At 36.3% G+C, this 23626-nt stretch overlaps 1 protein-coding gene across 1 annotated transcript in view; it reads right to left on the bottom strand.

The window, feature by feature from the left end:
• Positions 1-8161: 8161 nt before the first annotated feature.
• The window catches only part of PTGER3 (prostaglandin E receptor 3), a 209592-nt gene continuing 194127 nt past the window's right edge, over positions 8162-23626 (bottom strand). The window contains exon 3 of the mRNA XM_080802083.1: positions 8162-9905. Within this exon, the coding sequence (XP_080658209.1) occupies positions 9885-9905 (21 nt within the window). The 3' untranslated portion in view covers positions 8162-9884. The remainder of the gene's footprint in view (positions 9906-23626) is intronic.

The following is a 23626-nucleotide window of genomic DNA, read 5'->3' as shown; positions in this document are numbered from 1 at the left end:
TCCTCTGGGCACAGGTCAGGATAAGTAACACTAGCAGCTATAACAAGCAACTCCAAATTCCAGTGACTTAATATAATAAAAATTTATTTTTTGCTCATTTGACATCATAATGCAATTGGCAAGAGGTCCCTACTCCAGGCTGTCAGATAGGGACTTTAAGATCTAACGTTTGATGATATAAACACTGAGAAATGACAACAATAAAGAGGGAGTTCTGTTTTACTTCTGGGTTGAGTGTAAGATGGATGACATGGTCAATTCAAATTGCCTTGTATCACAAGCTCTGATTCCTTAACAAGTTAAGTGGGCAGTGCCCTAAAGGGGATTGCTCAGCCACTAATTCCCTTAGTGCATTCAAATTCTACAAACTTCTTTTTTTTGAGGGTAGAAAATAGTATTCTGATACATAAAAGTGTTCCGAAAGAATAACTTAGTCATCCTGGCTTATCTAAATTGGGCAAGACCTGCCATTAAAAAAAAAAAGGGGGTAATTTAGAAGAGTTTAAGAAAAATTTATCTTCTCAGCTTTCCTACCTCTTTGTTCTCTTTCTTGTCTTATATTACTTTTAAACTGTTCAACTACTCTGGCATATAAAATTTGCTACCGACTGAAGTCGTGTATATTTGCTATTTCCTGTGTCCTTGATTTATGTTATTCGGTTCTTCAGTATGAATAGCCAAGGTTTGGGGCTACTTGTCTTCCCTCTGCTTAAGTAAACAAACAGAAGAAAGTTATCCTAGAACTTTTAAGATTTGTGAATAACTTGCCATTTCAAAATGAACTAAAAGTCTTAAAACTTCAACCACAATTCATTTGAAATTATGTGGGGTTATTTAAATGTCATAGAACTCAGAAAAATATGTACAAATTTCTTTCAGAGCTACATTATCCTCATGGTTAAAGACTGATTGGCAAGAGCCCTGTACTTATGTGAGGAATTCTTGGTTCTTGTTCTGGGTCAGTCATTAATGACCTCTATGACCTTGGGCAAGAACTGACTAGATGACGCTCTGTTATCACTATCTGTGAGTTGTTAACTAAATTGGCTGCAGCAATCTCTACTGTGGACTTACGGCTTCTGGATTTTCACTGTGTAACCAGAGCCATGCCTCCCTCTGAATAGTTGACCAGTAATCCAGATCTATATTTTTTATCGTCTCTCCAGTTGACTGAATTTAATTGCTGTGCCAGTGTTCAATGTGTAAAATCACCTGATGAGTTTGCATTTTATGAGAGACCCTTGACTGGGTCTCTTCTAGGTGCTGTATATTCACCTCCCTGTGGTTAATTGTAAGGTGGAATTTAAGGTGACTGAACAGGAACAGACCCTGGAGACTCCATTTTATAGCCTATATAAACAAATAGCCTGTGTCTAGGCAGAAGAAAAAAGTGCTTAGAAACAATAATTCTCCAATTGAAGTAAAAAGGGTACCATCATTAATATAATACCAAACAAAGATAATGGCAAAAGAGGTTAAATATTCATCTATAAATTCGGGTCACCAAGTGAAATGCCTGGCCAGTTCAATTATGGTATCATGCCACCTGATGCCCAAATCATTAGATGAACTTAATAAGATAGATATAACTGAATGGTAAAGATAATATATTCTTCTTTTCTGATATATTCTCTATATAAACTTGTTCAAACTTGTTCTCAAAAATTATATTTAGTACTAACCATTTAATATATTTCTCATTCTCTGATACTTACGTCATCAGAGTCTTGAGAACAGATAGCTTTGCATCTCTGCTGACTGATATAGAACCTCTACATAGGACATCCATCTTTACTCATTCATGCTTTAACAATATTCTACTGGGCTTTTGGTCTTATATTTTGATTTCTCCTTCTTGATTTCTGGATGCTTTTATGTAATATTTTCAGCTGAGTAATATTTAATGATAGTTTCTGGGTCAGCTTTCTTATTCCTTTTTTGTGTTCCCAGTTGCAGTCTTCTGTAAAGAGGTTAGAATGACTCATGAACATGTTGGTGGTTTTATTTGCCACCTGGGAGTCCTAACTCTAAAGTGAGACATATGAGTTTTGAACACTTAAGACTGTTGCACACATTAAAACATATTTTTGATGGCATAAATGCTTGATTTAATTCTCTGTCACATTGTCTCAGAGAGTTATTACATATTTCCTTTACCCTATGTGTTCAAATAAGTCAGTCATGAGGTAGAATATAAATGGTTTCAGTGCTTCTCGAAGGCATCTTTCTTCAGGGAAGCCTGTGAAATCCTCAGCTATGTTAATATCTGGAGAAAATACAAAGCACAATTAATTGATAAATGCATAGTTTTGAGGCAAGACTAGATGCTAGCATCACATAAAGGTTATGTGCATGATGCCTGCTTGTTCAGGCATATCTGACACTGTAAGCACAGTTGACTGAGCACAGGAGTTGTGTAAACTCAGATTAATATGTTCTAAACTATTCATTAGAGAGAGATCTCAGGGGACAGACTATCATTTTAACTGCTGAAAGTAGAGGGAGAAAAAGGTCAGGTGATAATTACAACACTCTTGACAGAAACTTAGTATGATTTCTATAAACTTTCTTTGCTTGTATTTATAACATGCATTCTTCTTTATCACCTGTCTTATGATTTTCATTACTCCAAATAACTCATCTATAAATTATTCTTCATTTTGGATTTGGCTCTATAGAAATTCTCTGCGCATGATGTCATCTCTTGAGTGTTACGATGGTGATGTATTTTAAGATTGTATTAGATAATGGCTTCTTTACACTATGTAGAGCAGAAAATACTAATAACAAAAGTAGATTCTCAGAAGGGACCTAATTGGTTGTGTCTCTTCACTTGAGTGAGGGGGATGAGATTATTCTGTTAGAATAGATGCCAGCATATTGCTCAAGTGACATGGGTAGCAATGTAGGACTATCTGCTGAAGAGGTGTCTCTGAATTTCATCATATTGCTCTTTTATTATAAAAATGATAAATATTATTTGAGTGTTGTTAAATATCAACATGCAGATTTTAAATAACCCAGCATGAGCACAAACAATCATCATAAATACACAAAGTTCCTGGGCTATTGTTAATATTCTCCACATTTTCTTGACCTTCTGGATGCATAATATCATTCAAACAAAAAAAGAATCCTAAACCAGTGTTAGGCCGTCGAGCTCAGAAAGAAGAGAGTAATGATAATGGGTTTTGCCTGAGCTTGGGTAATTTCTTTTTTTTTTTTTTTTTAATTATTTGTTTATTTGACACAGGCTCCCTGCTGAGCAGAGAGCCCGATGCGGGGCTCGATCCCAGGACCCTGGGATCATGACCTGAGCTGAAGGCAGAGGCTTTAACCCACTGAGCCACCCAGGCACCCCTGAGCTTGGGTAATTTCTAGCCCTCTTGGGAACTTGCATTGTATATGAATGAAGTATTTTCATCCATTCCATTATACATTTCACACTTTCCACACTTTAGGCTCTGGGGATATGGAAGTGAGTAAGTTCTGGGGGCATCTGGGTGGCTCAGTTGGTTAAGTGTCTGCCTTCAGCTCAGGTCATGATCCTAGGGTCCTGGGATTGACCCCCCAGTGGGGCTTCCCACTCAGTGGAGAGACTGCTTCTCCCTGTGTCAAATAAGTAAATAAAATCTTGAAAAAAAAAAAAAAAAGGAAATGAGTAAGTTCTGTACTCCGATTTAGTCTGAAATGCCTGTGTGCATTCATTAAAAAAATTTATTGTGCCCTAACTATATACTAGGAAACAGGTACTTGAGATACATTGGTTAAATCAAGATTTTAGCCTTTATGGAGTGTACATTCTAGTAGGGAAAGGCAGAGTATGAACAGTAAACATAATGAAAAGTAAATTTTATAGAGTGCTAGGAGATGATAATTGTATTTAAAAAAAGGAAAGAAACAGGGTAAGGAGAACCAATAGTATGGTAACCAGGGAGCAGGAAGGAAGGACTTGTAGAGGTTGCAATTTAAAATGAAGTTGTTGAGATAAGCCACAATAAGAATGAAACTTTCGATCAAAGAATTGAAGGAGGGGCGCCTGGGTGGCCCAGTGGATTAAAGCCTCTGCCTTCGGCTCAGGTCATGATCCCAGTGTCCTGGGATCGAGCCCCGCATCGGACTCTCTGCTCCACAGGGAGCCTGCTTCCTCCTGTCTCTCTGCCTACCTCTCCGCCTACTTGTGATCTGTCAAATAAATAAATAAAATATTAAAAAAAAAAAAAAGAATTGAAGGAGGTGTAAGAGACAACTATTTGCATAACTGGGAGAATGCTCAGGGAGAGGGAGCGGCCAGATCCATTGCCTTAGGGCAGGAGAATGTCTGCTGTGTTTGAGCAACAAAGAGAGTGGTTAATGTGGTCGGAGTGACTCCATCCCCACTGTATATATGTGAATGTCTTCTAATTCCTAATCCAGTCTCTGGGGGTGGATGAGTTGGGTACAGTTAGCCTATGGTGTGATGAAAAAGGAACTAATAAATACCGAGCACCTAGTACTTGCACCTTATGTTTCCTTACCTCATCTTCACAGTAACCTGTTGAGGGTGTTACTGTAATCGCTGTTTAACAAATTGGGGTAAAATGCATCGATAGGTTATAATAGTAAGGCTACAAAGTGATTGAGTAATGGGGCTGAGATTTGATCCCTTCGAATCCTGAATTCTTTTGGCTACACCATCCAGCCTCGGTAGTAGTCATTCCTTGGAGGTTCAATTTCTAAACAAAGCAGCCACAACTACCTAAGGATTACAAAACTCAACTCCAAGCCTCGCAAGTGGTGTCCTGCGGGTGAATAGGGCCAGAAGTGACTGTGACTCCCACTTGTTTTCTGTCATTCACCTATTTCCCAGCACTCCTTTCCCTGTTTACAGGAAGAGAAGTTATTGAGGGTGACCTAGGTAGAGATCACAGACACCAAGAGACGCAGACAACTGTTTAAAACAACCCACTAAAGAGAGCCGTATGACCAGTCTGTGTTCCAGTTAGTGTCCCCTTTAGGTCACATTCCTGAGCAGTCATCTGGTAACACCTGCTTCCTCCTCTGCATGTAACTGCTGGAGTGTTCTGGAGCAGTCAGCTGGCACCCCCAATAACAAAACCCCTGCCAGCATCCCCCTGCATTCCAAAGATTGGAATCTGCCTGTAATAATAATGTATTTTAACTCCGAATGGAGTTCTTAGCATGAAATATGAATGTTTATGCCTTAAAATTTCATTTCTGACCAAGCCTGAGATTTGTAATCCTTCCTTCCTCGAGGACATAAGTTGTCCGTTCTCTGATTTTTTTATTACTTGCACTTGACCTTCTCTTTTATTACACTGAAAAATACTAAAAATTTTTAGGTTACAGTTTACCACACACGTTTACTCAGTCATGCTCTATCTTACTTCAGATAAAATATGCAAAATGTGTAAAATGTAATGCAACAAGATTAAAGTTGAATCCATTGACTGCTATGTTGAGGTCTAGAGAGGAAAGCAGTAAATAGATAAATTGATAAATAGGCAATAGATCGATGGGAAAGGATAGAGAGAATTAAAAGCAGGTTTTCTGGAGGGCATGGCAATGGGTAGGATCCTGGGCCCACACACTTAATTTCCCCCATGAATTTGTGCTACTGTGGAAGGAAAGTGAAAAGCCTATAACCTGGAGGCCTTCTTGAGGTCAGTTTTAGCATAGTGTTACAAACAAAAGAAACACAAATCCAAGTCTCATTGGGTTTCCCCCTAAAAAAAAAAAAAAAAGGAAAAAAGAGAAAAAAGGAGAAGGAAAAGAAGGAGAAGAAGAATGAACTGAAACTCGAATAATGAACCCTAAAGCAAATGGGTTACCTGGGATTACCTGGCTGCTGAAACTGGGAGGTAGAGACCCAGCCCCGCAGAAGTAGAACCTGAGCCTTTCATATTAATTCCTTGCCCTCAAAGTGGACTGAAGTGGTCACAGGTCATTACTAACCCTGCCCCCAGGTAGAAGATAAAATTTATCTTGGGAGGAACGTATTCCCATTTTGGCCCCTGAAGATTACTCCACCCCCCCACCCCCACCCCTACCCCAAACTGGTTGACATCTGGAAAGCACTATTTAAAAACCTCTGGCTCCTAATGAGTCATGATTAGGGTTAATAGGAGGATCCTTTCTGCAGGGGAAGAGGTGAAACCCATCTGGTGTTGTTCCAGAGACATAGCTGAACTATTTGGACCTTGCACAGAATTGTGATCAAGATCTGATGTCCAAAAGGATGAGGAAAGCCAAGTCAGCAGAATTTTTGCTAAAATTCTGTCACAACAGAATTACATTATTAACCACAACAACAGTAATGCAGTAGTAATAGCAAATATTTAAGAAATGCTTATTTTGTTCCAGACACTATCCTAAGAAAAAATGTACTGAATTATTTTAGCAAACTCTGAAAAAACCACATGTTGTCTTTATTTTATAGATAAGAAAACTGCAGCACAGGGAGGTTACATTCTTGTCCCTGTTCCTGTGGGTGGTAAGCATCAAAGCCTGGCAAAATGGATCCGTGCTAACACTAGCATATGGGGGAACTAAGTAAATAGTAATTTATTTCAATTTCTTTTCTGTTTGCTGACCTATTGGACAGTCTTGGCTGGGCTGGAAAGAAACAGAGATCACCTTATTTTCTTCTTAAAATCTTCTAGCTCCCAGGCCCTTCCAGAATCTGGGCCTACCTCAGTCTGCAGCCTCCTCCCTGTTGGCGGGCACTAGCATTTGTTCTTGGCATTGCTTGTATGTCCTAGTTTACTGCAATGTCATGGATCATTCTCATTCAGGGACTTTGGAGGAGGAACTATTCTTTTTCATTGAGAGTCCACGGGACTTTCACAGGATGAGTGACATGTGTGAAGCACCACAGATATAAAAACTGCCACCTTTCGTAGTTCTAAGTAGTATGGTTAATGTGAGAGACAAAAAAATGACATTTGTTATGAATTGCAAACATCTCTTTGATCCAGGCTTGTTTAAGAGATAAATTATTGGAATTATTATTGAGGAATATTCTAGGATAAAAACAAAAGTCCTATTTTTTTTTTAATTTAAGGAAGAAAGAATTAAAAACTCAAGTCATGGGTAGATCATTGCCTAGCATATACAAAGACATAATACAAAGATTTACAAACTAGCTTGATAAATAAATCACATTAAGCTCTTGGCTGCTAAATTAATAGCAAATAAGAATAGATCAAATTTACTTGGAAATAAGCCTTTGGAAGAAGTTATGAAATAAGCTTACCTGTCTTTTCTTATTTTGGACATTTTTTAGAATGGTTTCAATTATTTAGTAAATCCGAGTGAGACTTTGTAGAAGGTACAACATGAAGCTAATATGAATATTACATTTATCATTAAAACAAACAAAAAACATTGAGGCAAATGAGGTACAAAACCACCAAGATAATTCCTTTTGAGTGTGATATAGGCTTAAAGTGCAAAAGAATATAATGAATTTTTAAATAAAATTATTAACATTTTGTATTATGCATTTTACAAAACCTTAATCTAAGAGCACTGACTTTTTTGAGCTAAATTAAGAATCATTTTCCTAAACAAACTTCCCCAAGGTGCAGGTGTAAACTAATGAACAGTGGAGAGTTTATGAGCCTTCCTCCAAGATAATTTGTTCTATTAAAATAACTGAGGGGCCTGGAACCCTGAAGAATGTCATTTTTTAAATGAAAGCACTCCTATTTTTGAACAATTTCAACATTACATGCTACTATTTTTGTCTTCAAATCTGACTCATCAGTTAGAACCTAAATATTATTTTTGGGTTATAATTCTGTTTTAGATTTAAAAATTATATTGGATACAAACTTGGACTAGGTATATTATCCCAGGCCAGCTATTTCTTCCAGTTATAATTATTATAATTAAAACCCTTACTATTCTTTGTCTAATGCATCTTCCCGTTAAAAATAATTATTCTAGATGATGAAATGCCTACTTACTCTTGGATGTTATCATCTTCTTTGGTTTATTATTACAAATGTTAAAATATTACTTCCATTTCAAGAACTTCAGTAAGAAGACAAAAAAACTGGGGGCTTTTCTCATGAAACCAAACAGATGCCTATGTTTAAAAATGAAATAAAAATAATGGAAAGTTTAAATAGGAATCCAAATAAATAACTCTAAACATTTACATGTGCCTTTATTTCTCTAGTCTCTGCTAAGAGACAAGCCATAGGGAAAGACAGAGGAACAAAACATAATAAAGAAATCTTTAGTCCATATATTTCACATCAAGAAATTATATTAACTAGATGTCAATATTCAAAATAATGTTGTTTTAGACTCACAAACTTACATAATCTTCCAGAGGAATTAATTCATTAACACCAGTTTTGTGTGTGGTGACAATATAGTATATTCTAGAAACTTTCCTTTTTTTTTTCTAACTTCATTTTGACATCTACCCATTTAGATATACTGACATTATTATCTCAACTTTTATTTTGCCATAACATCAAATTATCATATCAATGTATGGCTAGGCTTACAAAAGAACTTGAATTTATTTTTCTTTTTCCTATCATCTATATCCATATCCACTGCACACCTAACTTTTGAATAATGACTTGCAAAATCCTGATAAAGACAGGGAATAGGGAAGGTTGCAAATAAGGAAAAGGGTAAGAGACATGCTAGAAAAAGGAAAAACACCAGTTGAACTTAAACTAATATACAGATTCTGATTATAACTGACAAATAGGTTGCCAATAAAGGCAGAACTCTTCTACTCTTAGTATCTGTTTACATGAATGGCAGTGCTTCAGAAAGAAAGGATATTCCAGGATGAAATAAATGGTGGCCATGGTTTGAGAAAGAAATGGGAAAATGAAAAGATTGGTATGTGGCCTGTTTCCCAAGATGTTTTCATGGACAAAAAGTCTGGGCTGTAGGAAGGGAAGTTTTTTGAGCTAAAGACAGGGGTAGAGGTAGAGGTAGAAATAGAAAGAACAAGAGAGAGGAGAGAGAGAAGATTTACAGAGGAGTTAAAAGAACCCATTGCATTTAATAAACACGAGAAAAGGACTTTTATCCAGAGGATATTTTTAAGACCCTTGCAAATCAGTAGTAAATTGACATATAACCCAGGGGAAATTGTCAATTTTAAAAACAGGCCAGACACAGAAGAAAACCAAATCATCAGTAACAAAAATTCTCAACCTCACATTTCAATCAGGAAAATGTAAAATAAAGTAATAATGAGATACCATTTCATGCTTATAAGGACATAAAAAGCTAAAATATCACAAATGTTGGTATAGATACACATGGAGGAAACTCTTACACATGTGAATATACGAAGATGCCTATGCCCTCTGACCTGGCACTTCCACTCCTAGGCATCTGTCTGAGAGAAACTCATGCTGATGTACACAAGCTAACATGTACACTGGTGATTTTTTTTTTCAGTGCAGCTTATTATAGTGAAATAAAACAATTTTCTCTTGTCAGGGAACTGACAAATTATGCTTTCTTCAAATTATGGGATACTCTACAGCAGTTAAAATTAATGATCTAGAGTTTCATGTTTCAATATGGATAAATCCCAAGAAATACAATTTTGAGTAAAGAAAACCAAGTAGTGAGTCATACATATAATATGAAAACATGTATGTAAATACTCTAAACTCATAAAACAAGAGGATACAAATTTAATGGATGCATATATATGTAGTAAAATTACAAAAACATGCATGGGAACAGGTCATACCAGCTTCTGGATGGGTGGGCATAGGGGGGAAAGCGAAAGGGAATGGGTTAGGAGGTACAGTTTTTCTGTGATATTTTTTCTCCTTAATAAAAAGAAAGTTGAGGAACTTCCAGTGATGTGATCTTGGCAGCAAGCTCGATTTTTAATCTCCATAAAATTCCTCCTGAAAAATAAACAAAGAAATTAGGATAGCAAATGAAACCTCCATCGACAACATCGCAACAAAACTAGAAAGAAATATTTCTGTAAACTTCAGATTATAAACACAATGTAATAAGTCACCTGCAGCAGCAGAACAAGAACATGATCAAAGTTGGGTGGTAGGAGTAGTGAGAAATGAATGGGGACAACCTGTGTACTCCACAAACCAGGGTTTTAAAATTTGCCAACAAATATTCACCTCTAAGAGAAGACCCTACAGATTCCAGGTGCAAATATGGGAAGACACAGCTGAGAATGGCCAGTGAAACTTGGAAAAGTCCCCAGTCTCCAGTTTGCAAGTGAATTAAGAAAACTGCACATAGGTATGAAAAAAAAAAAATTGAAGGTCTGAGCTAATTTCAATTTATAGTTAAGTGACCATAAAATTAAGCCACCAGTTAACTTCCATTTACAAGTTAAATGACAGAACAAGGAAGTAAACAGAGAAATCCAGAATGTAAGACATTCTATAGAACAACTAATCCAGTTTCTACAAGTCAATATCTGAGAGGAAAAGAAGGAAAAGAATCAAAAGAGAATCAAAAGAGACTTATAAGATGAAAGTGGGGACCTTGTTTGGATCCTGATTCAAACAAATCAATGGACACATTTTCCAGACCATTCATAATTTGATTTTGGACTCGGTATGAGATGATAACAAAGAAATATTGCCAATTTTATTATGTGATAATAATACTTTTTTAAAGGAAAATGTCCACAATTTTTAGAGATTTATATTGAATCATATAGGGGTAAAATTATGTTGTCTGATATTTGCTGTAAAATGCATAAAGAAGAAAAAATGGAAACAACATTTTTTAAGAAAAAAAGGTTAATTTATACAAAGCTATATTAATTAAAACACAATGTGGTACTGGCATAAAAATAGATGTCTATACCAATGGCATAGGACAGAGAGCCCAGGAACAAACCCTTTTGCATATGGGCAAATGTTCTGCAATGAAAGTGCCAATGGAGGAAAGAACAGTCTCTTCAACAAATGGAATTGGGAAAACTGGATACTCGCATGCAAAAGAATGAACTTAGATCCTTGCCTTAGACCATATACCAAAAATAAAGTAAAAATGGATTAAAGACCTAAGTATAAGACATAAAACCATAAAACTGCTAGAAGAAAATGGGAACAGCTTCATGACATTGAATTTGGCAATGGGTTTTTGGTATGACACCAAAAGTCAGAAGCAAAAATAGGTAAGTGAGACTCTACCAGATTTCAAAACTTTTGCACATCAAAGAAAATGGTCAACAGAGTGAAAGCAATCTTCAGATGGGAGAAAATATTTGTAAATTATATATCTGGAATTATATTCAGAATACAGAAAGGACTCCTACATCTCAAGAGCAACAACAATACTTTCACTTTCTTGAAAGAGGACTAAAACAAACAGGGGCTCCTGGTTAAGCGTCAGTCTTAGGCTCAGGTCATGATCCCAGGATCCTGGAATCAGCTCAGCATCGTGCTCCCTGCTGGGCTGGGAGCCTGCTTCTCCCTCTCCCTCTACGGTCCCTCTGCTTGTGCTCTCTTGCTCTCTCTGTCAAAATAAATAAACAAAATCTTAAAAAAGAAAAAAAAATGCTTGCAGCCTTCTAAGGTATCTCCTGCTATGCCCTGATAGCTAAGGCTGATAAATGATCTTTTCTTTAGGAAATGCTAAAAACTTGTCAGGTATATTAATGATCCAGGCAAGATGACTCATGAGTTTTGCACAGTGTTATTGCTGACCACATAAACGGAAGAAATCAAATGATATTATATTAGCGATGTAAGGGGACAGACGGTAGCTACACTTGTGGTTAACACAATGTATAAACTTGTCAAGTCACTAAATTGTATACCCAAAACTAATGTAACATTGTGTGTCAACTGTACTCAAATTTAAAAAGAAAAAGCAAGGGACGCCTGGGTGGCTCAGTTGATTAAGCAGCTGCCTTCGGCTCAGGTCATGATCCTCGAGTCCTGGGATCGAGTCCCGCATCGGGCTCCTTGCTCCACGGGGAGCCTGCTTCTCCCTCTGCCACTCTGTCTGCCTGTGCTCACTCTCTCTCTCTCTCTCTCTCTCTCTGACAAATAAATAAATAAAATCTTAAAAAAAAAAAGGAAAAAGAAAAAATTGATAATAACATCAACATCAAAACAAAATTGCATTCCCTGAATCAGTTAGGTCATAAATGACTATCGATCGCCCCGCCTCCCAAATTACTGGGGAAATCTGTCCTATGATTTTACACCAACTCTTTATTGCTTGCTCCTTATGTTTTTTCATGGTTAGGAGAAGTTTCTGAATATGACCTATAAAGATCTTTTTAAAAGCTTATTACTCACTGTGTTTTTTGAAATAATTATAGATTTACAAAAAGTTACTCTAATGTAAAGTCCTTAACAGCTACTTTGTCCTAATGGTTACATCACGCATTAACTATAGTACAATGTCAAAAACAGGAAAATTGTATTGCTACAATGTTGCATATAGTTCTATATCATTTTACCATTTGTAACCATTGTATCTTTGTACCATACCATAACTAGTACTGCGTTCAAGATATAGAGTTCTTCCATTGCCACAAAGATCAACTAGCATCAGGATCAAATGAAGAGCACTTTTTCTTTTTCTTTTTTTTCCTTTTATTTACCAGTTTCAAAATGCCAAGTCATACTCTTCCATCTTCCAATATCAAATGTAGAAATCTTACCTCCCTTTAAGTTTCTTTACCTTTATTTTTTTACTTATAATTGTCTTAAATACTTCCTCTACATACACTGAGGTCCACATCAGAAAAATATTATACTTTCCACTGACACTGCAAGAAGGGAACTGTTTTCCTGCTGACTGGTAGCGACAGTTCTCCAATTGGCCTCCTCTGGTATCACTTCTGTGGAGATGCTGGGGTGGTGCCAGGTAGGGACGGGAGTCCAGGTTCCCGGGAGACTTCCACTGACACTACCAGAAGAGGCTTGCTACTGCTGGATGAGGATGAGAGGCCCCTCTCCCAATCTGGCTTCTCTCACACCACACTTGGGAAGAGTAGAAATCTAGGATCCCCACTCAGCTTTTGCTGATAGCCATGGAACTAGAGCTACATTTCGTTCCACAGTGAACCTCTGCAGTAGGGCACTTATTATCTAAAAACTTTTCATCTTGCTAAGCTGCCCCTTTCCTTGTCCTTTGCTAGAAAGAATTGGACTTTATGAGGGCTCTTATTTTTCAGTTTCCATTGGTTTTGTCCAGGTCTGGCTTCTCTAGCTCCCAGTCCAGGATATGGGAGTCAAAAAGGCAACCCGGGGAACGGGTCATCATGATCTTTCCTGGGTTTCCAGGTCCACAGTTGGTCAGCCTTCTTCTCTTTACCTCACAGTCTTCTTATGTTTGTTTGATATATCACATCCAGGACTTTTGCCTGCACTTAGGGGAAGAAATAGGGAGACGGGCATCTACTCCATTGTGGTCCAAAACAAGACACCTAAAGAGATTTTAGAACTTCATGAAATTTAACCTTGTCCAGGCATTTTTTTTTAATTTGATTAAGCATTATGTAGCTGTGAGTAAACATACCTTTGTCATCTAAATCAAGACATTAAGAGACATAAGTTGTAGTGGAGGAACCATCTTAAACCAACTCTAAAACCTAAACTAATGAATTCAGCATGTAGTGACTGAGATCAGCCACCTGACAAGTCATCTTCAAAGGACAAAGTGATTTCCTTTGGAAACCAGTAGCAACAGGGCTTCCCTGTGGCTTAGATATGTGCTGAAATAAAGGAAGAAATGTGTGAACTGATTATTGATGTGAAAGCTCAAGAGAGGGAGTGCTCCAAACCCAATTTTAATACTTACCATTTCAACATCATGAAGTAAGAAAATGCCCTGAGCACAGGAGTGGATTTCCCAATACTGTATTCTTTGACTCTCTAACCCTACGCAGAAATATTTATGCTCTAGGCAAACATAATTTGACTAACTCATTCCCTTTGTTCTGACTCCACAAAAAGAAGTGACTTTGCACTTATCAATTGGACTTCATGTCAAGTTCTTAGAGAAAATAAGCTGAGAAAAAGATTCAAACATCTGATACTTGTGGCAACTCTATTTCTCAGTATAATTCTTTAAATTGGCATTGTCACCAGTATCTTAGGAGTTTTGATTAGTGAGCCAGTCCCTAATTTCCAGACCTAGATCTAGAAGTAGATGATGAAAAGAGGGACCCTGAGTCCTTGATAGACTCTGATGACCTTCCTAAGCACTATCTCTAAACTTTTAAATTATTCAAATTATGTATCTACTTCAAAAACAGGTAAAACAACATTTCTTTCACATGATCACAAATATTAATACTTAATAGACATTTACAGTGAGCCAGGAACTACAAAGAAAAAAATACCCTTAAAGATTAATAATCAAGAGTATATGTTTCCCAAAGATAATCTGATAGCAGTCATTCTTCCATTTAACAAATATTCATAGAGTGCCTGATACTGTCCCAGGTCTTAGGATAGATCACAAAAGGCATCAGGCAAAACTCCTGTCTGTGAAATTTGCATTCTGGAGAGTGGAGACAAGATGGAAATAAGATGTATGTGTCATATGGATGTTAGAAAGTAGCATGTGCCACGGAAAAAAGGAAAGCAGGATGAAGAAGATCAAGAGTGGAGGTTGGGTGGGGAATGGGCACGATGTAATGGTAAATAAGATGATCCAACTGAGAGGGTGAGAATTTGCACAGATTTAAAAGAGATGAGGGAAGTAACAAGGACATCTTGAAACATGGACATGTAGCAAGGACATCTGAGGATAAAACATTGAAAGAGAAAGCAATGAAAGAAATGATATCAGCGAGGTAATGAGGGTACACGAGACAACGTGGACACTTTTTGGCCATTTTTGAAATGGAGTCTTATACTGACTGAAACGAGAAGCCGTTGAAGGTATTCTTTAACCTTTTGTTTTGATATAATCTCAAACTTACAGCAAAGTGAAAAATAAAAGGAATAATTTTATTTACATCAACCAATTGTTTACATTTTCTCACAATTGGTTTTGTCATTTGCATTCTCTTGATAGATAGATAGATTTTTTAAACTATTTGACAGTAAACTGGAGACCTTTGTGGTCCTTAACCACTAACTAGTTCCATGAATAATTTCTAAAAACAAAGGCATTCTCTCTTTCTTGCTCTGTCAAAATAAAGAAATAAATCATTAAAAAAAATGGATGGTGGCATCTGGGTAGCTCAGTTGGTAGAACATCTGACTCTTCCTGGTTTCCACTCAGGTCATGAATTCCTGGGTTGTGGGATCAAGCGCTGTATCGTGATTCATGCTCAGCCGGGAGTCTGGCTTGAAAGATTCTCTCTGCCCCTCCCCACACTCGTGCATGTGCTCTCTCTGTCTCTCTCTTTCTCTCTCAAACTAAATAAATAAATCTTTAAAAAAAAAAAAAGAATTCTCTCACATAACTACAGTACTATTATTAACAAAACCAGGAAAAATGATATTGATCATTGATTGAACACTGCTATCAAATTTAAAGTGTATTCATCAATTTTCACAATAATATTCTTTATAGTATATTTTTCTCTCTGATACAACCCTGGAATCAATTTATTCTTTAAGAAGTCTAGGTTCTGGGACACCTGGGTGGCTCAAAAGGTTAAGCAGCTGCCTTCGGCTCAGGTCATGATCCCAGATTCCTGGGATCGAGTCCCACATCGGGCTCCTTACTCGGCTGGGAGCCCACTTCTCTCTCTGTCTCTGCTTGCCACTCTGCCTGCTTGTGTGCTCGCTCTCTCTCTCTCACTCTGACAAATAAATAAATAAATAAATAAATAAATAAATAAAATCTTTAAAAAAAGAAAGAAGAAGTCTAGGTTCCTTGGGACACCTGGGTGGCTCTGTTGGTTAAGTGGCTGCCTTTGGCTCAGGTCATGATCTCAGGGTCCCCGGATCAAGCCCCACATCTGCTCTTTGCTCAGCAGAAAGCCTGCTTCTCCCTCTCCTTCTGCCTGCCTCTATGCCTACTTGTGCTCTATCTCTATCTCTCTGTCAAATAAATAAATAAAATATTTAAAAAAAAAGAAGTCCAAGTTCCTTGATTAAAAGAAATCAAGATCTGGGTTCTAGGTGTGTTCAGTGCTATCATAACTTTTAGATAATCTCAGTGAACATGTCTAGTATATGTACATGTATATGTACACACACATGTATGGCTATATCTATAATCACTTCTAAATTTATTTAGCTAGATAGGTAAATATTAAAAATCATGAGTTTATATTGATATTTTCCATTTCAATACAATACCAATGTTTCTACTTTCTATATTTTTAACTTCCCCTTAAAATACTACTCCCTTTGCTTTTAATATATTTACTTACTTGTTTAAGCAAGTTTTAATATTGCTAACCCAAATCATTGCAAAAAGACAACCTATTAACTGAAGTTCATTATTTGTTTCAAGTTTTTGGTAAAATTGCATGCAGTGAAATGCATAACTCTTAAGTGTACAATTTCATAATTTTTGACAAATGCTTACCCCTGTGTAATCTGCACTCCCTCTACTTCTTCTAAGCATGGAATGAAATCAGCCAGGGAAAAGTCAAGAATATATGTAAGGACGTGATTATAATGACTGACCAAAGAGTTTTTTTTTTTTTTTAAGATTTTAATTTTAAGTCATCTCTACACCCAATGTGGGGCTCAAATTCATAATGCCGAGACCAAGAGTTGCACGCTCCCTGACTGAGCCAGCCAGGTGCCACTCCACCCACCCGCCGCCACCAGAGAATTTTGGTGACTCAAGGAGAGGTGTAAGGACATGGGGGCTGGACAATGAAAAGGAGATAGGATTCATTGATTTGAGATTCATGCAGAGTTGAAGAATAACATGGAATATTTTCTTATGATGTGTCATATCTCTGTGACAACATAGTGACTGACACAATAGAGGTTTACTGTCAAAATATGAAAATACATTGAGAATTCATTTGCTTTTGAATAATCCTAATGACTTCTTTTCCCTGGGAACAGCTTTCTTTCTTGAGGCCACTTATAGATTAGTGCATGCATTTATAAATTGCTCTTTACATTTGCTGATTTTAGTATGAACATGTGAAATAAAAGAGAATACAAAACTTCCAGTTGTTATTATTATTTTGCACTTCCTAGAAAAATGCCATTCAGCTTTACAATTTTAACTAACAAATGCATCCCCTTTGAATGAGAGACTTTTGGTCCTGAAACTTGACTGAGACATTATAGAGTCATTTTAGAATTTTGTATTCTAAAATAATTATAGTAAGTTATAAAGATCCCTCTAAAATGTAGTGTGAAATATAACTATGTTTTTTTGTATTGCTTAATAGTGGACAGTATTAATTTTTCTAATTTAAAAAGAAAAAAGATATCAGAATCTCTTTAAGAAGCCAACAGATTCCATTCCAAAATTTCCATATAGGTTATTTATTTTTAGACTTCAGCTAATAGAATGTTTGTTTTGTTTCAACTTTAATATAACCTAAAGTATGTACATATTCATTGTCTTGTTTCATTTATTTAATTTATATCACCCATATGAAAAACCCTTCACAAACAATCTATGACTGGAGCTGCTGTAAGTAGATGTAAATGGTCACTTATAACACATAAATTCAATCTAGAGTTTCCTGACAATAATTTCTGCTGATGTATTGTCTTTATCACTTTATTTTTATTTTATTTTATTTTTCAATGTTCTAAGATTCATTGTTTATGCTTTATTAAACAAAATTTTATATTTGTACTACCATCTGCTTAGATCAAAGATAGCTATTAAAAAATGAATGGTGCAAAAACAGCTGGTACATTTTCTCAGTGGACTTTGAATTCTGTGACCTGAGAAAGTTCACTGAATCTCTTTATAGTTCACATCTCAGTTGGTAAAATGGGGTTGATAGAGGCAGTGACCTGACCTATTGAGTTTAGAGATTTATATAAATTGAAGATTCTTTTTTTTGTTTTTTTCAGTGCAACATGGTTTTTGGTCATTTCATTGCTTTGTATGTATTTAGAAAAGTATACAGAAAGGGAAAGTATATGGAAAAAGAGAACAAAGGGGAAATCTGTATATCACTTTTAAATTTCATGTCTTAAGTGTACTAGTAATTATAACTGAGATGTAAACTGGAGGGTTTAAAATAACCACTTTTTTCTCAGACAGACTTTCCAAAATTCTGTTATACTCTAAAGGCTCTTCTCTGTGTGTGTAGTTCTTCTATTACTAATAAATACATTCAAAACTGAACTTCAGCAAAGAAAGGGATGACATAGGGAAAGGGATGGAGGTGGGAAGATATGTTTACCAGTGACTGTGGGCTGGTTTATTTAATCTTTTTGAATCTCAGATTTTTTTTTTAATAAAGATTTTATTTATTTATTTATTTGACAGGCAGAGATCACAAGTAGGCAGAGAGGCAGGCAGAGAGAGAGAGAGAGGGAAGCAGGCTCCCCGCTGAGCAGAGAACCCGATGCAGGACTCAATCCCAGGACCCCGAGATCATGACCCGAGCCGAAGGCAGCGGCTTAACCCACTGAGCCACCCAGGCGCCCATTGAATCTCAGATTTCTTACCTGTAAATTGAAAGCAACAAAATCTATCTAGTAAAGATTGTAATGAGAATTAGAACTAAAATGTAAAGAACTTAGTATTACTGGGGAAAGAGAAAGGACATAATAAAACATCCTTACTTATTATTATTTTAATAATGTACATTATGTCCTGGAATCAGGGAGCCTGTGTCCTATCTCTGACTATGCGACTGGACCTGGCCAACTTTTGCTTTTTCAGCAGTACAAAAGAAATAATACCTGTTTTAGCTCTTTCATAGAGTTATTAATAGATTGAAAAAAGTAATGAAATTACCTATATTTGTTGTAAAATGCTATAGAAATAAGTGAAATTAATGTTTACTGAAGTTCTATTGGAATTTTGAAGTTACTGGTTTATTTGTTTTTTTTGTATTTGAATAGTTGCTTAGGTTGAAATTTTAAGAAATTACTAGATATCAAACATACCTGGTCAGACAAGCAATCTTTGTGTCATTCTCCACTGCTTTTTTTTTTTCTTTTCTTAAATTTTTAAATTAGTTTCAGAGGTGGAATTAAGTGATTCATCAGTTGCATATAACACCTAGTGCCTATCACAGTAAGCTGCCCTCCTTAATGCCCTTTCATCCATTTACCCCATCCCCCACCCCTTCCCCTCCAGCAACTCTATTTGTTTCCTAGAGTTCCTGTCTCTTATGGTTTGCCTCCTTCTCAATTTTCATCTTATTTTATTTTTCCTTCCTTTCCCTTATGTTCACCTCTTTTCTTTCTTAAATTCCATGTACAAGTGAAGTCATATGGCATTTGTCTTTCTCTGACTTATTTCCTGTAGCATAATATACTCTAATTCTATCCATGTCATTGCAAATGGCAAGATTTCATTCTTTTGATGGGTGAGTAATATTCCATTGTGTGTATATATACTGCATCTTCTTTGCTTTCTCACGTGACTGATAAACAGCACTGCCAGAGTTGACCTGAGGTAGAAATGAGACCAAGCATTCTTGGCTGCTTCTCCTTGACCTTGGCCTGCCCTATGGCACCTTCTGTGTGAGATTTCCTATTCACATGCTGAATTTCATCCTCTTGCTCATTGCCTCCATAAGTTACTTCTTAGAAAAAGCAAAAAAGAAACTAAATAATTAACTTTGAGCATTAAAAAAAATGAATCAAGATATAAAATAACATTCTTTTAAAACTTTTTGCAACATAATTATAAATATGGTCATTTTTTGTGATAAATGTTAGAGGGATTTACCTGTTTATTCTCATATTCCATTCAGTATCTTTAAGAAGCCCAGTCTGCTAACTTTCTCTTCTTAAATTAATTTATCAATGGCTTTACATGTGTGTTTAGAAATTACGTGATTTTATTTTCATCGATTTCATGAAACTTTGCTTCTGTTGCAAGATTTGCAATTATACTTGGCACTATAATTACTTGGCATTATATTATCAGATGTTCACAATATCTGCCAATCAGCAAGAAATAGATAAAACATAGTACTTAATGGGAGAAAGTAGAAGCTAGTGTATAAGTCATCAGTGAACATGTATGTGTTATTAAGATTTTCACATCTCTATATGGACCACAACTGGAGAGTCAAGATATACAGAAGATTACCTATAACGTATGAAACAAGCTCTACTATTATTATACTCATTTTATGCAGGAGGAAACTGAGGCTTAGTCATGTTTGAGTTGCCAATATTATGAAGTTAGGTTTGTAAGTGGCAGTCAAGAATTTAACCTACATCTGACTCTGACCTCTAAAGACATCATAGTAGACCATAAAGAACTTCAATTTGATTATGTGTTTTTAAGGAAAAGCAAAGCAAAGAAGGTCAAGGTCAATAAAAACTATTAATTAAATACACAATCGTGTGATCAAGACCATTCATTTTTCATGAATTCAGAAAAGGGTACTGGTTTATAGAATGAGAGAAGATGGGGATTGTAGAGATAATTTAATAATGTCCAAGGCAAGTAAACTGTCCCAGACCACATAATCTCTTAGTGGTAGAGATGGGTTTTAAAACTACAACTCCTTGCTTTTCCTAAGATAAATTTGTGAAAAAACAAAAAAATTATATCTTATTTGTGAGATTCAAACTTTTTAATAATGTACATCATGAATTAGCCCAAATTGGATAACATGAACTTGATACTATAGTGTTGCAGAAGAGGTGGAGAAAAAAATAGAATGATTCAGCCATTAAACCTGTCTATATGGAAGTTTCAGTATGTATCAGACACTATTGGTCCTGTGAATGCAGAATTAATGAGTAGCTCACAGTCTCTTAGGGAACAGAGAAACATTCACCAATAAGGATAACATAATGTAATAAGTGCAATTTGAAAGGCAAATCACAAAATGCTGTGGGCACTCAGAGTGGGGAGGAATTAATTCAGCCTAAGAGATTTCTATTGATCCTGTTGTGGTGTTCCACAGAAGAGATGGGATTTGAATTTAACAGGCATCCAAAGGGCTGAAGGCTATGCCAATCAGAAAGAACAGCAAAAGTATAAGGTCTCACACAGCAAAGTGTGTTAAGGGGAATAGCAGGAAATTCAACAAAACTCTCCATATTCATGCAAGAACCTTGGAAATGTATTTTGAAGAATTCTTAGGTTATAAAAATTGCAGAACCATTCTGTTCAGAAAAGTCTTGCTAATTTCAAATTTTGCTTAAGTAAAAAATCCTTTAGAATACTTTTCACTCTTCTGGTGTCAACATTAGTAACCTCACCATTGACACTTACATATTAATAATTGTCACAAGCTTTAAGTGCTGGCCACCTGTGATTAACCACAAACTCTTATTACATTGGATGTATTTTGCCTATATGTCTTTGAAGAAATGTCTAGACTTTTTGCCAGACTATTGGTATTTCGGTTATGAATGAAATTCAATAAAAGGGTAACAAACTCAAATAGCACAGACTAAATGTGGATTGATGCAATGAGAATCTTTCCATGTCCATTAGCAAAAAAAAAAAAAAAAAAAAAAAAAAAAATCTCCCCCTTATGGTATCTGCTATTTGCAGTACGTTCTTCTCTCAGAACAGTTACCATGTGGGGTGCCTGGGTGGCTCAGTGGGCTAAAGCCTCTGCTTTGGTCTCAGGTCATGATCTCAGGGTCCTGGGATTGAGCCCCTCATCGGGCTCTCTGCTCAGCAGGGAGCCTGCTTCCTTTCCTCTCTCTCTGCCTGCCTCTCTGCCCACTTGTGATCCCTTTCTCTCTGTCAAATAAATAAATAAAATCTTTTTTTTAAAAAGATTTTATTTATTTATTTGAGAGAGAGACAGTGAGAGAGAGCATGAGAGGCGAGAAGGTCAGAGGGAGAAGCAGACTCCCCACGGAGCTGAGAGCCTGATGCGGGACTCGATCCTGAGACTCCGGGACCGTGACCTGAGCTGAAGGCAGTTGCTTAACCAACTGAGCCACCCAGGCGCCCAAATAAATAAATAAAATCTTTAAAAAAAAAAAAGAGTAGTTACCACACATAAAGCTTATTTTGTTTTTTTCATACATAAAGCAAAACTTTCTCATTCCTTAACTTTTTTTTATGCCTCAGTGGAATTCTTTGGCTAGATTCAAGTTTGCATGAGCTTGGAGGGCATCTATATTATAATAGCTTACATTACTGTTTCCTTCCTTCCTCCCAGCCCTGAATAGGTTGGGTCTTGAGGGAAGGGAAGAAATCTCACCCACTTAGTATTTCTTGTATCTGGCACTTAGTAGGTATTTTACCAATGAGAAATAGATGAGTAAGAATAAGTGAACAAAACTGGAGAAAGCCCCACTGATCTGAGGATAGTGAATCCAGAAGTACAATTTAGTTGTCTAAGAAAAGAGATTACCTGAAATGTTGAGATTTTATGTAGTCATAAGTAACCCTCTCTTTACCCACTCCTGAGTTTGTAAAGTAGGACACATAAAACAGATGGACATTTTTTTTAAAGAAAGTTATATTATTAATAAACTGTTTAAAGATAATGATTTAAATTTACAGTCAAAATGATTTTCCAGTACTTTATCCCAGGATTGCATAGACTTATCTCCAAGTTATCAGCATAGCTGGACACTACCGGGCCCTCCCATAGAAGAGTCTCCTTACTACTTGGCAAAAAGAAAATCAGATGTTATTTGTTCCTTCTGGAAATATTAATCATACACCTATTACGTTCTAGGCAATAGAGCTATGACATTGAATAACTTCTGTGCTCACAATGTTGGACTGAAGTGAAGAGGTGATTTCAATATAGCATACATAATGTAGGGCATGAAAGGGAGAACAGGAAGAGCCCAAAGCCTGGACTTAGAAAACCTCAGAAATATTTCCTATGGGATATCCAAAATGTGGCTTGAAGGAAAAGTAACAGCTCTCTTCTAAAGAAGAGTATTCCAGACAAATAATAATAATAATAATAATAATAAGTATCTGAGGCATAAAGAACCTTTTTTTAAATGATTGGAGTGTAGAATATGAGTGGACAGAGATAGAGGGAAGGAAGAAAGAAGAAAAAAAGAGTATGAAAACGAGGCAGGAAAGGTTGGTAGAGGACAGTTGAGGAGGACTTTGCAAGCAATTGTAGGTACTTTTTGTTGGACTCTTTCCTGAATGGGATAATAGTTAACTGAATTGGTTTTCAGCTGGAGAATGACATGGTATTTTGTCTACTTTATGAGATATGTTAGGAAAGATGGCAGGAGGATCATTTAGGGGACTTGACCATTAGTAGAAGCAGGAAGATTGGAGAGAAGCAGACAGACTTGAGAAGCATATAGGAAGCACCATCAAGAATTAGTGGCTGATCACAGCTTTGTAGTAAAGCTTGAAATCAGGTAACGTGATGCCACGAGTTTTATTTTTGTTTTTCAACATTTCCTTAGCAATTCGGGGTCTCCTCTGATTCCACACAAATTTTAGTATTATTTGCTCCAGCTCTTTGAAAAATACTGGTGGAATTTTGATCGGAATGGCATTAAAAGTATAGATTGCTCTGGGCAGTATAGACATTTTAACGATGTTTATTCTTCCCATCCAAGAGCATGGAATGGTCTTCCATCTTTTTGTGTCT

The sequence above is a fragment of the Martes martes genome (assembly GCF_963455335.1).
Source record: "Martes martes genome assembly, chromosome: 4".
Lineage (NCBI taxonomy): Eukaryota > Metazoa > Chordata > Mammalia > Carnivora > Mustelidae > Martes > Martes martes.
Note: the sequence above shows the minus strand (reverse complement) of the source record. Positions and strands in the feature narration are given on the sequence as shown.